Raw genomic sequence first — 14,348 nt, 5'->3', positions numbered from 1 at the left:
AGATCATGTGGAAGTATCCATTGGGGCTTCAAAGCTCTTGTAGTACTTTGACAAGGCCTTTGAGATGGTTTTCTTGCCAAGTCTAGAACTAGTGGAACCTAAAGGCCTTACTCTCTTTTTAACAATTTATAATTTAGAAGACTAGTCAAACCCCCAAAGAGGGTTTGATATTAATTAGGATTTTTACTTTATTTTTAAAAATATCTTATTTCTTTTTTTTGATGGAGGTCATACACAAACAAAATTTAGGTACCAGATATGGGCCCACATGTGCTTGAAACCTCTTCGGCTAAGAGCCAAGGACTAAGAAGCATCCACGCTGCCAAATTCACCCGAGGCATGATCCCAACCTCATCCCTTATGATGCCTTTGAGCCTTGCACTCAACAAGACTTGATCTGTGGTGGGCTCTTTGCGAGCCATTCAACTTCACCAGCAGACCAACCATTTTGCTTCCTTGCTATTTTTTTTTTCTTTTAGAGTTGATAGAACTTCAACCATCACATCCTCAATCCTAATGTCTTCAAAGTAAACAATGACCCATCCCAAATCATCCTTAACAACCTGATCACATGACCTTTGAGCCTCTCAAGGTGGTCACTAAGGCTCCCACCTTTAGGGCCCGTTTGGTTGTTGGAATAGGAATAGAAAAGTAGGAATACATTTTAAATTCTCCATTTGGTTCGTCAGTTGGAATAGGGAATAAGAATACATATTCCCATTTTGCCTCTAAAATGAGCTTATACCCATTCCAAAAAATAGTTGTTATTGGAATACCCATTCCTATTCCCAATATTGCAATTCTATTCTCCATTCCTATTCCCACAACCAAACGAGCCCTTATTAGTGTGAGGTAAGTTATTAGTGTCATCTTGACTACAACTAATGGCGAAGTTTGGGAAGGTTAAAAAGTGATAGTCTTAGCAGTTGGAATCACAATGAGGGAGATTTTAGAGTAGTTTGTAGGAGATTTTGAAGTAGTTTTCAGGAGATTTTGAATTAGTTTTTTTATTTTTTTTTATTTTTAAAGTTGATCAGAATGTTTAAAATCTGATATGATGGATAGGGGAGAGGACCCAATAGTGGAGCAGGGTCCAATAGTGGATCACCCTATAGTGAACATAGATTCCAATCTTCCAACACATTTTACTATATATTGTAATTAATTGATCTATTTGTAAATATAAAAAAAAAATCTAAATGTTAATAAAAAATACACCAATACTTGAACACATGAAAACTTATAAATGTTATAGAAAAAATAAATAAATGAATTCATTAATGAGTGAAATAAATAACTTTTTGTCTCAAACAAAATATCATAGCTCTCTAATATATGTATGTCACTCAAAACATAATATGCTCACTTAAATAAACATTGATATCTTAGTGTACACACTATTTTTACGTGTACAACTATTGCGGTAGCAATGTACATACACAAAGTAAACCATATCAATAATATGTATCATCACAAATATAAAAGGTGAATACCAATAAATGCCTTGTATTTTCTCATGAAATGTGTGAGATTGTTAAAAAAAAATTAGTGTCCAACTAATGGTCCCTATGTGTTGGATATAAGTTGTATTTTATATAATAATATGCTATTTTTATAACAACAAATAATCTTTTTATGTTGAAGTATTTGTCCTTTTGTGTTATATATAAAAGTTATATATAACAAATGTTTATGATTAATAATAACTATTTGGTCCATTTAAGTTGCATATATGTTACATTTCATATAGTTATACAATATTTTATTAACAACAAATGATAATTTTAAATTCAATTAGTAGAGATCTTTATATTAACCTTTGGTCGAATGTTCAAAAAGTCATTTTTAGACACATTTCATTAAGTGCACTATTTTAATGAGTTGTGTGATGAGTCACACCTTCAAACGTTAGTTGTAGGTAGTTCAATATCCATTTTACATTTAAAAAAAAACGAAAGTCTTACGACATCCCTTATAGCAGCTACATGTTGACGAAATTAGCCCTCACCACTTTGGTTCCTCTCCCTATAAAGGGAGAAACAACCTTATTATATCTCCCTATCAAATGCAACTCAGCGCGAGAGAGTTTCATACCTCATCCTAACGAAATAATTGGTATTTTTCGTACAGGAAAAAGGCCACAATAGTGGAAATTATGTAACGAGTAACCATGGACCTGTGACGTTATTTGAATGCTAGAGGAACTTGCAGAAATGATCGTGCCCGGCCTGCTAAGACAAATACACCACAACAGTCGGGATGCTCTCCTTTCCTCTGCAAAGGTATGGTATCCTCATTCCATATTCCACTTTCCGCAACCTCTTTGCCTTCCAGCCATTGAAAAAAACGCTTCTCAAACTTTTTTTCATTAAAAAAGTTTTGGCCAAAAGCTTTTATATGCAGCGGGCAGCAGCAGGTCCTATGCTAAGAAGACTTTTGTTAAACTTCCAACCCCCAAGAAAAAATCAGAATGGTGGGTTGTGGATGGAGAGATGCATGAAATTGGAGATGACGTGCCTCCCAGAGAAAGGTTTCACATACCCAGGGATAATATCCCTAATAGAAAGAGGAAACAATTGAGAAGTCAATTCATGAGGAAGACCCGCTTGAACCTCAAAGAATCTGTATGTTTTTCCAATCTCGACCTATAGTTGAAGCATTAAAATTCAGGATTTTGTCCTTCAAGCGGGTAATGTTGTCGTTATTTTTCATAATGGAATTTCGGCTCGATTTAATTTATTTAATCATTCTCAAATTACTACTTGGGAACCTCTGGCTGGTAAATGCTACCTGGAACTTGTATAGACCTCATTTTTATTATTATGAACTTTCTAAGACTTGCTAGGCGAACATTGGTAACGTTAAGACCCGCTTTAAAGCTGACGCAGGCAGCCGCCCAAATTTCAGAAACACTCATTCACACAGTAGACATATTTCTGTCCACAAACCCAAATATCAATGACACATAATTGCAACAAACTACTCTATTATATTCAATTTATTTTACAATATATATGTTTATCAGCAACAAATCAATTACGAAAAATTGCACTTCCAATAGCCCATTGAATTTCAGACTCTGTTCTTTTCCTATTCTCCTTCTCCCTTATTTGGTTCATCTCGTGGCTCTTTCATTCCATGCACACTACCGTTCTTGTCTTCTACTGCAAGCTGCCCCGTTCTTTTCAAACTAATACACAGCCTTGTCTCTCTTCCGACGCTACTCTGTGTTTCTCTGTTCAAAGCATCTGCTCACGCCTTTCTTTGCTTAAGCCCTTTGGCCCTTTCCTCTTGGGCCACAATCCCCTCTTCTGGCAGTTATTATTACTGCTCTTTATATCTGCAATTAATTAACATTATTCTTTGTCTTTTCATCTCCCTAAGTTGATGCCATTTAACTCTTCCCTCCTATTACTTGAAGTCTTCCTATATATTTTGAAACCTCCAAGTAACAGTTACGTTGTAACGGAAACAAAAATAACATTTAAATTCCTAACAGTCACCGGTTCAATTTCTTCCCCTTCCTTGATTCTTCATAGTTGCATAGAATCAAGGAATACTAAGTCTCCATGAACTGATCCCGTATTGACTCCTTTTCTAGTAGGTCATGTTAAAGTAACTGAGATCATTTTTGCAAATGTACTTTCATTGCCATTGTAATTGATGATTTTCAAATGCAGATTTGGAGCTCATATATGTATAAGATGAGAGGAGGAGACATGTCTCTTTAAGAGACATGAAGAGTCATGTCTCTATAGTTAATCACCATTTAGTTTATAAATAAATATATGCATAACTCCTCTTTAATATATAATATTAACATTGATATTAACCATATATGAAATATAATATAATATTATTATATTATTATATAATAATATATAATGCATAATATATATAATACATATTATATATATAAGATATATAATGCATAATATATAATATATATAATATATATAAGAATCAGCAATAACAATTTATCTGGAAAACATAGATTAGTATATCAGATAAGCATCATTTACTTCTACTGATGCTAAAACATTAACAGATCAACCTTCTAGGAATAATACTTCAAAATTGTACATATCTACCTTCTCATTGAGATGACCTTTTTAAAAGAAAGTTGAAGCCAGTTATTTTTTCAAAACTGCCCCTGGCTTGATCCATTCAAGGCATACGAACCGGATTTATTTTTCAAAATTGCCCCTGCTTGATCCATCCTTGCAAAAGTGTTTTGAATGTAATGGCTTGAATTTTAGCATCATTCAATTTTTTTACGGTCTGCAAAACATATTTAGAAGGCACTGAAATACATGCCAACACACAACACAGTATATCAGAAACACCTTGTCGGGGGCTGCTGTTTGTTTCCATGCCTCACTAAATACATGATGCCAATTTCTATATTCATATATGATCTAAAATCACACAGGAAACAGGTCCACATAACCACCATGTGTTTAAATTGACATTTTAATAATAAAGTTTAGGTTGTTTTGAAGATAACTAGCACAGGCACAAGAGTTTTAAAAGCTCTTTTCTTCAAATCCATTTTGTGCACAGCCTCCAACATCATTCCATAGCAACATTTCTTCGAGGCATTTTTCCTAACAGCTCATGTGTGCACTTCTGCGTAAATGTTTAAGACAAGAACATAAGTTATAGTACACTGTTGAATGTTTATAAAACATTTTCAACTAATCAATTTTGTGTCCATGCTATCTCACAAGATGACATCTCCATGAGGCATTTTGTTAATTGCTTCATATGCCCTGTCTGTGCTTGCATGCTATCATAATAGGGCCGCTGCAACTACAACGACGACGAAATTCCTCAATCCTTCACACTTTGATGGATCCCTACACACTGTCACAATGCTCCCATATCGATGCAGACAATGATGATGTTGACAACAGTGGTGAATTTGGCATTACTTTTTGCCAACTGCATTTGTTTAAAAGTTTCCCCTTCTGGCTTTGGATGATGGGAAAGTTGTAGGACTTGGCTTTACAGTCGCCATTTGCATTTGCTTGAAATTTTCCAAAGTCTTTTTAACAAATCTGTCTAGTGTTAACTTCCAAATGCTGCATTTCATGAGACATTATTTCTTAGAGCCATCCTGTCAAACATTTAAAGTGCTTTGCCTGTGCTTGCACATTTTGAATACATGTTTGTCACAGTATTTCCAAATCTGACCAAAACCCCATTTTGGTATGCTGTTATTGATGATTGCATGCTGCATGCAAGGCACTGGCATTTTGGCTTTACGCCTGTCAATTGCATATGTCTGGAAGTTTCTAAACTTTTCTTAGCAAATCATTTGAATATATGCTGCTTTCAACAAGCAATTCAAGTGCTTTCTCCATAATTCCCATATTGCATGTGTGTCAATCATTGCCCTCACAATGTCCGTATAACCATTTACCTGTCTGAAGCTCCCATTCTCTATGCACAGGGAGGAAAGCTAGTGCAAATTACAAAATTTAGCTTTGTACCTGCCAATAAACTGCACATTTAATGTTAGGGAAGTGCTCCATTAATTCAAAGATTTTGATATCATCTTTTCGAAATATATATTTTGTGCATGGCTTGCATTAATTGCATTCCATGAGATGAAATCAATTCGATGCATCCCAAGGAGCCAGTTCCCTTGCCTTGTCTACAGTTCCATGCTTTGCATACCATTCTACCAGAGCATTCAAACTATCATTATGCTTTGTTTAATGTTTATACTCTGTTTCAATTTTTCTACCTGGCCACAGGCAGAAGGATGCGGGCAAAGGTTGTATAGTCTGGCTTTATACCTGCAAATTAAATTTGCTTGTAAGTTTCAAAATCCTTTTCAACCAATCCAATTTGTATATATGCTGCAGTCACTGTAGTCCAAGAGGTACACCTCTTTGAGACATTCTACCAAATGACAAATGTGTTTTATGAAATCTGCCACATTTCATTTCTAAACAACATATATGCTTCCATCTTTTGTCAACATATTAACTAAGGTGCAACTACAAAAATCTTCTCTTTTTTATATTTTATGGTTTGTGCATACGCTGTTTCCAGTTTCCCACTTTTGCGCAGGTGTTTGTGACATTCTGGCACACAGTTTACATGTGTTGACACCTCTCCATGGACTACATAGGGAGGAATTAAAATGGAATTTTTCTTTAAGCTGCCATTAAAGTTTCTGACAAGATTCCAAAGATTTTTTAACAAATATATTTTGTGCAAACATTCGCATAATTGCAGAGACTGCTCAGAGAGGCTGCATGTATGAAAGGGATGGAATTTGTATTTTACATCAGTCAGTGCATTTGCTTGAGAGATTCTGAAGTCTTCAACAAATACAATTTTGTGCATATTGCTTTCACCAGTTCCAGGAGATTAGATTGCTTTGAGACATTTGAGATAAACAGCTCATATGTCTTGCCTTTGCTTCCATAAATTTCATACAAGCTGCATGCCATTTTACAGACAGTTATGAGTTTTGCTTCATTTTATATGCAAGGATTTGTCAATTTGTGTTGGTGAGAGCACATGAGCACTTGCAAAGGAATGTGTAAGCTGTGTGATTGTGCTCAAAGTGAGCAAATGTGTGACTTGTGTGGTTGCGCACAAGTGAGAAAATTGGTGAGTTGTGTGGTTGTGCACAAGTGAGCACACAAGCCTTGACAAGGGCAAGCTTATGTAAAGACTACCTTTTAACTTGTCACACTTGACAAACTTTTAAAATGCCTGAGAGGCTTCCATTTATCAATGCCTTAGAAAAATTTGCAAATTTTCCACTTTCTCATTAGTCGTACTCCTTGATTAGAGCTCTTCATGTCATAGAAGATGAAACACATGAGTTTTAATTGGCAAAATATTTTACCACAAAAATTTTCCATGAGGATAAAAACAGTACTGATAGAAAAATCCATAAATAAAATCACATTCCCAGTAAATAATTTTTTTAATTTGATATCCTCCAAAAACTGCTTGGTAAAAATTAGAATATTGAGATCTCTCAAATCAGGGAGTGGGTTGATGCAAAAATTGGTCGTATTGCTTGGAATATCATCAAGAACATGCCCCTAAAAGGACTCTCAATCATCTTTGCCATATTTTCAATTTAATTGCTCTTTGAATTTTAGGCCAATACATATGATCAACTTGGAACACAATCAAAGTGAGTATAGGATTGTTCGTGATCTGGTAGCAAAGATTTAACTCCACATCATTAGCATATGGAATGATCAATTGAACCTGAATATTCATAAGGATTTTGACGGTTAGCAAAAATAGGGAATGTGTCAAACAGTTGACAACAAGACTCATCATCTTAGTTTATTTATGTTGTATCTATTTTTGTCTCCAGTTTACGTTTTTTAATTGCCTATATATTGTAAACTCTCTTTTTATCATTCATTGATTCAATATACCATAGATTAAAATATCAAAGACGTATCTGCATGATAAACTATGTAATTTTATTGCAGATTTATATCACCGAGATTCAGCAAATTTATCACCACAAATAATTACTTATCACCAAAATATCAGCCGCAGACCTAGTACAAGTTCTTGATTTTTTCCCGATAAGCTGTCAATTTATCTTTGATATTTTCCCCTTTTTTTTTGCCCTTGGTGAGAAGTTGCTGTTAATGATATTTTGAACTATGCAGTATACAATTACCATTACATGGTATTAGAGTGGCTCTAGGTCTTAACTCCCTCATGAGAGTCCCAGGGCTATGTGGGTTACATGCTCCTGCATGTGCTTTTTGCGAGTAGCATGTTGCTTCAATATGCTGTTTTTGCACAAAGGTTTCTCAGCTCTGTCGAAAGTCTTATAATTTTCTTGATCTAGGGTGTGATGGATCATGGGTGCTATGATGATATGTTTTCCACATGAAGTATTTTCTTTTTTCATTGCGCGATGAAGTTTGACCATTTTTTGGGGCATTTAACCACATGAAGTTTGGTGTTTTGGTTTGTTTGTCACAACTATGACCTTTTTTTTGCATTGTGAAGGTTTTGCATGATTTTGTCCCAAAAATCATGGTCTTCTAGGTTTTATGATTTTTCTCCACAAAAAATCATGGAAGGGTTTTACATTATTTTTTCCATAAAAATCACGGCTTTTTTTATTTCCCACAAAACTGAGGTTTTCAGATTTTGTTTTTTGCCCAAATTATGGGTTTTGCTTTTAACTGATTTTTTTAGATAACTAGGGGTTTCTTGTTCTACTCAGCGCCTTGAACCAAGGGTTTTGCTTGTTTTTCTCAAAAACAAAGTTTTGTATTTTGACCAGTGTTAAAGGATTCGACGATTCTTGAGGCAAGGCAACCTTCCAGAGGCTGGTGGCCTCTTGCCTTAGACTTGACCAAGTCTTCATGGACTCTCCGAGTCTGGTGAGTCCCGCTGGTTTGACTCTGCGGTTGGTCGACAAAAGCTAAAACATTTTAAAATAAAATAAAATCTATATATATATATATATATATATATATGTTTTTTGGGTATGTATGCCATGTCTAAGACCTAAAAAGGTGATTCTATTACTTGCAAACACAAACAAGAGAGAAAAAGGGCTTGAGAGAAGAGTATTGAGGTTTTAGAAAATAAATTAGCAAATCGGCTGGCTCTCATATATCAATTGCTGATTGTTTGTGGCACCTTGTAGCCTGAAGGAGTTTAGAAAAAACATTTGGAGAAGGCTTCTACAAGTTTGAGTTGCATTCCGTTTTTAGAGAAAATTTGAAGAGGTAAGTTACATTTCTTTATGTTGTTTTGTAATTTTTGTTACATTCATGAATTTTTTTTGTTTCCATTTTTTTCATATTTGTTTGTCTTTAAATTTGTTACATTTTATGTTGATGAAAATGTTGAAAAGTAAGCAGTCCTAGTCTTCGCAAAATTGATTTTCTACATTGTAGATGCTTTTTTATTTATTTATGATATATGCAACAACAACATCATGTCTTAGCTTGAGGGTAGTAGATCTAGGCCTAAGTATAACCTTGATGCTGACCATGTTACAATATCAAGGGATAGGGCTTGGAAACATGCCATCCTTTGCCCAAAAAAGTTGTTACGTGTTGTCAAGATGAGGGAGGCAAGAATAGATTGAAATATCATCTTGTACATATACCAAGGCATGATGTATTGTTGGCAATTTGGCTAAGGTAGATATTGAATGTTGTCATTTATGGCAACATATCTTCAGTACGAAGAAGACAGACCTTGAAGATCAAGTTATGGCATTCATACTTAGAAAATTGTCTAAGTATTAGTTAGCTTATTTGGCAGAGCAGGTACATTTTTGATATGTGTAGTTGACAGAGGCATTATTGGCACGTGCACAGTTAGGTTTAGACAGGACAGAGTGTTAGGATGACGTGTTCAAGTGCGCGAGTTAGTACGGAAGAGGATATAACAGTTTTATCAATTGCAACAGTATACAAACAAAACAAAGCATGATAGGAAATGGATAATTACGGATTTAGGAATTACAAAATAATTACTTAATTAATTAGGGATGATATCCTAGATGTTAACCTTAAGACAACAAGTTGTAATAATATATTTTGTCAAGCATGTGAAAGCTTGAAGACTGATTGGATAGTATTTTGAGAATTGCAAAGGTATAAAAGAAAGTTTCTAAGTGCGAAGTTAAGTGTGCTTCTTAGGAAGACTATGCGAACTTTATATGATGTGAATTGTGATGTATAATCAAAGGTATGCGAGTTTTGTGAAGAGCAATGAGAGTTATATTAGATATTGAAGATATCGGTAACAAACAAAGAGGTTTTTTGTATCTATCTTTTGTATCAAGGAATTACATTGTATATTGCATGTTTCAGCAGTGGGCTCTTCTTGTATACTTTTTGTATTTGTACATAACAACTCCTAATAGGGTTGGGGCTTCTAACAAGGCCTAAGTCTTCTAACAAGGATCGAGACACTACATGCATGTAATAGACTCGTAACAGGGTCAATATCTTTAACCAGAGACTTTTGATTAGTGGATCATTTTGTGGGTACCATCCCTACCAGGGTTTTCCCTTGGTCAGGGTTTCCCTAGTGAACAAAATATGGTGTTATGAGTTCTCTTATTGCATGGTTATGTTTACTGTTCAACATAATTAGTTGCTTTCATATGCAAGTTATAAGGCAATTAATAATATTCAATTTTGGGCTAAAGTTTGTAGAATACTAATTTACCCCCCCTTTTAGTATTTTCTATTTCTAATAGTTAAACCATACGAGGCAGTACCCCAAGCTGTCATATATGATATGCAATCTCTTTTGAGGCATCTCAAGAGAAAAAAGAATTAAGAAAGAAGCAACATGAAGAAATGACACACTTAGCTAGAGAGGGCTCTTAAGTTATTGCTCTCCAATTCCACCTACTAGTACTACTTTTACGATTGTGAGAATTGGGCCTTGAGTTTGTAAGCAAAAATCCACACTAGATTCCATCTTTGCTTCACGCACAACTCTAGGTTCACAATCATCACTTGAGGGCATGGGTTAGAATAAGGAGAAGCACGAGCAAACAAAAATAACACGTGGAATTTTCTTTTTCTACAACAACCTTCCATTTAATGCAACAAGGTACTTATTATTTTATTTTTTAATTTGTATATCTTACTCCTCTTGCTTTCAGAAACTCAATAAAATTTATGACTTCTCTTACTAATAACTTAATAAATATACTTATTTGTTTGTTTAATTTGTTTTAGGTCTCCTTATTGGCAAATTGTGATAAATGTTGTTATTGTTTGTGGTCTGGGGTTCAAAACCCCTAATGATGAGGAGCTAAAAGGTCCTATGTGGACCCGACAAGTGGCTGATGTAAAAGTTAAAATTGAGGGGCAACCTAAAGTATGGAGGACAAAGGGTTGCAACATCATGACCGACGGTTAGACTAATAAAAGAAATATAACACTGCTGAATTTTATTGTCTCCTCATTAGGTTATTGTACTTAAAAAGTTAGAACTTAGACATCAGTAGTGTAAATTGATCATTGTACTAAATTGCTTTATATTTTCTTATAGGTGCCACAATATTTTTGAAATCAATTGATGCCTCAGGGGAAACCAAAAATGCAGAGTATCTTTATGAGGTAATGGAAAGAAGTGTTGAAGGAGGTGGGTGAGAAGAATGTGATGCAAATAGTTTCAAATAATGCATCAAATATGTTGTTGTAGGTAAACTTCTTATGGAGAGGCACCACTAGTAGTTTTGGACCCCTTGTGTTGCTCATTGCATTGACCTCATGTTGGAGGATCTTAGTAAACTTTCTTGGGTAAAAACATGTTTAGTGCAAGGAAGAAATAATTGTAAATTAATATATAATCATGCTTGGGTCCTCAACTTTATGAGGCAACACACAAAGAAAAAGAGTTATCTCATCCAAGGGTAATTAGATTTGCAACAAATTTTCTCATGTTGCAATCCTTGCTTAAGTCAAAGGCATGTTTGTATGTGAGGAGTGGACAAGATCATCATATGCAAAGAGCAATGTAGGGGTTGAGATGACTCATTGGGTTTTTGATGAGAGTGGCTTTTGGCAATCGGCCAAAGAGATTATGGAGGCAATTTTCTTTTTTTTTTCCTCATTTCCATCTCATTTCATCCTTTTTCTTAAACACTTGTTTATGTTCCTTGTTCATTTTTAAATGCTAAACTTAATACCTTAAGCTTAATATTTCACCTTTCACAATGATTGTAGTTCATAGAGTCTTTTATTGTTCTCCCATGCATTGTTGATGGAGAGAAGCCCTCAATGGGATATAGTTATGAGGGTATGGATAGGGAAAAAGAGTCCATTCAAGCTTTTTAATACGGTGTCACGCTCTGCTTGGGAACCCAAGAGAAATTAACTTACTATGTTACAATGTTTTAGTGAACATTTAAAAAAAGGTTTTTACAACATAAGATATCAATGTAGAGGAAATATAAACATACACATCAAGTATACATAAGCAATTGCAAACATAATTTCCATTCCTCAAGGGTTCCTTCATGTTGAGTCTTATTTAAGAAAGTTTTATTAATTAGTATTAATTTTAACCACAATGTCCATAATTATAAAGGAATAATAGATACATAATGTCCATAATTATAAAGGAATAATAGATACATAATCTCATAAGCATATACATAAGTACAACTAATACAATGAAACACATCCAAATAACCACATCCACTGCACATGTCGCAGGTTATGTAATAATAAATACAAGCACATCAAAATACAATACATCATCTTGTAGGATCTTAAGGCACAAGATACATGAATATATATACATATCGACCAAATTAAAATCTCCAAGATAAGAATAAGAAAGAACTGTACAACTGCATCAAAGAACATCTAACATCTTCCAATCTGAGGAGAAACAAAAATAGTAAGAAGTCACTACCTCTCGATTGTGTGGTTACCTAATTAGGCTCCCACTCCCACTCCCACCGTGTAGGGGAGATAATGTACAATCCACACACAGATAATCAAACCACAAAATCAACAACACCAATCCTAGGCAAGGATCCTAAAAGCTTTCTACAACAAGTGGTACTACTCATACAAAAAGATGATCGTAGAGACAACCCAAAACAAAAACATAAATAGAAATATATAGGAAACCTAAGATGCACATGGGGAAGTGTCATCACATGAGTCAACTCTAAGGTTACCTTGGCAGTCTCTCTGAACTTTGGCACCCTAGTGACTTCATACAACATCAGTAATCCTTTTGTACAGACAATGAAACTAACAATGCAAGGTCACAATTAAACATCTTCTCCCGCTCCCATCCTAGCTTGTACTAGTGCTCAAGGCATGGATGAGGAACACTTAATCTATTTAATTCGTTTGGAAACCCCCCATTTAATGTGTAGTGTTATCACTTAATTAAGATACTGACAATGAGTTAACCTGACAGTCACGTAGGGCCTTGACACCCATAGCAAGCCACTTCCCCTCTATATACCTAGATAACCTACCCAAATGCTTCATTCAAAATAATTCAAATAATACCAAAAAACATTCTCAAAAATCATAATCATGAAAGTCACCAAAGTAAAATAATGGAGCATAGAAAAAAAATCACATTCACACAAGTATTCATTGTCCATCTCAATATAACATCTCAAAGAATCATCCATCTCATAATGGATATCCTATAATCATAGTAACAATCAATAAAGTCTCATAATCACGAGTATAATAAACCAATATCAATAACATCCATCTCTATCATAGAGTACATCACACATAAAGATAACCATTCAAATTATAGAATAAATCATAAAATAACATACTCTGCAACACAACCATCCAGAACATAGATCAACATAAATGATAACATAAGGTGACCATGTAAATCGGACTTAACAAAATAATTGTTGTCACCCCTTTTGGTTAAAAGACATAATGATTGTATCAAGAATACTCACGCTTACACTCCAAATCATATACTAACTAATCGAGATATAAAAAAGGTTATATCATTTCACATAAAATATAGAATCCCATAGCCTCTGGTGTACTTTACTAATCGGTCAACTACATAACCCCCAAACATCATAAAAGGAATTCCAACAAAATCATATACTAAGAAATCACAATAATAATATAAGTTTAGTTTTGTAACTAAATTAATTAATATTCTAAAGTTCAGTTTGGCTTAAGAGTTAATGTTCAAAACATGCACGAATACCTATGGTATAATTGTAAATAAATACTTCATATATATATTTAATTACCGTGATTAATCAATATTATAATGATATTATTTCCTATAATTTATTGAATAATTTAATATTCAACTAAAAAATTATCTCTTGATTAATTATTATATCCATTTTGAGTATAACATATTATCATATTATTTATTTAAATGATCTTAGATTATAAATGTTTTAGTTAATGACAAAATATTAGATTAAATATTAATATCAATATCATTCTTAAAGTATTACTTTAACTTCCATATAAGTGCAATATTTATATTTAATTTCCGTTGAACTCATAGTTCTTTTATAAATAGCTCAACTTGAATTATAATTACAATAAAATTAAATATAATTATGTCCATCATATCTACTCACCATAAATAAATGATCATCTAGTTAACTTCATTATAACTCCACTAAAAATATAACTAAATCATAATTAATATTTACTAACCACACATGCATTTATAAACATGTAATAAGATTATATTCCACCAAGAGTTAACTGAACTTAGTTGTATCAATAAAAGAATTATTCTTATTATTATTTTTACAACTCACATGTAAAAATAATAATTTAATTGTTTATTTAATTTTCCAAAATAAATAAATAATAATATATATA

The 14,348-nt window shown here is 33.7% G+C and overlaps 1 protein-coding gene across 2 annotated transcripts in view; it reads left to right on the top strand.

Moving 5' to 3' along the window:
• Window positions 1–2,056: 2,056 nt before the first annotated feature.
• LOC149554938 (uncharacterized) overlaps window positions 2,057–14,348 on the top strand; it is a 113,766-nt gene continuing 101,474 nt past the window's right edge. The window contains exons 1-2 of one of the 2 annotated variants that reach the window (XM_089828948.1): window positions 2,057–2,282; window positions 2,391–2,624. In XM_089828948.1, coding sequence (XP_089685074.1) covers window positions 2,193–2,282; window positions 2,391–2,624 — 324 coding nt within the window. In that variant the 5' untranslated portion in view covers window positions 2,057–2,192. Of the gene's footprint in view, window positions 2,283–2,377; window positions 2,625–14,348 lie in introns of both variants that reach the window. The other variant, XM_089828949.1, reaches the window with a different exon arrangement.

Source organism: Cupressus sempervirens, chromosome 5, assembly GCF_028749045.1.
Source record: "Cupressus sempervirens isolate cs-2001-9-10 chromosome 5, ASM2874904v1, whole genome shotgun sequence".
NCBI classification, from domain to species: Eukaryota; Viridiplantae; Streptophyta; class Pinopsida; order Cupressales; family Cupressaceae; genus Cupressus; species Cupressus sempervirens.
Note: the sequence above shows the minus strand (reverse complement) of the source record. Positions and strands in the feature narration are given on the sequence as shown.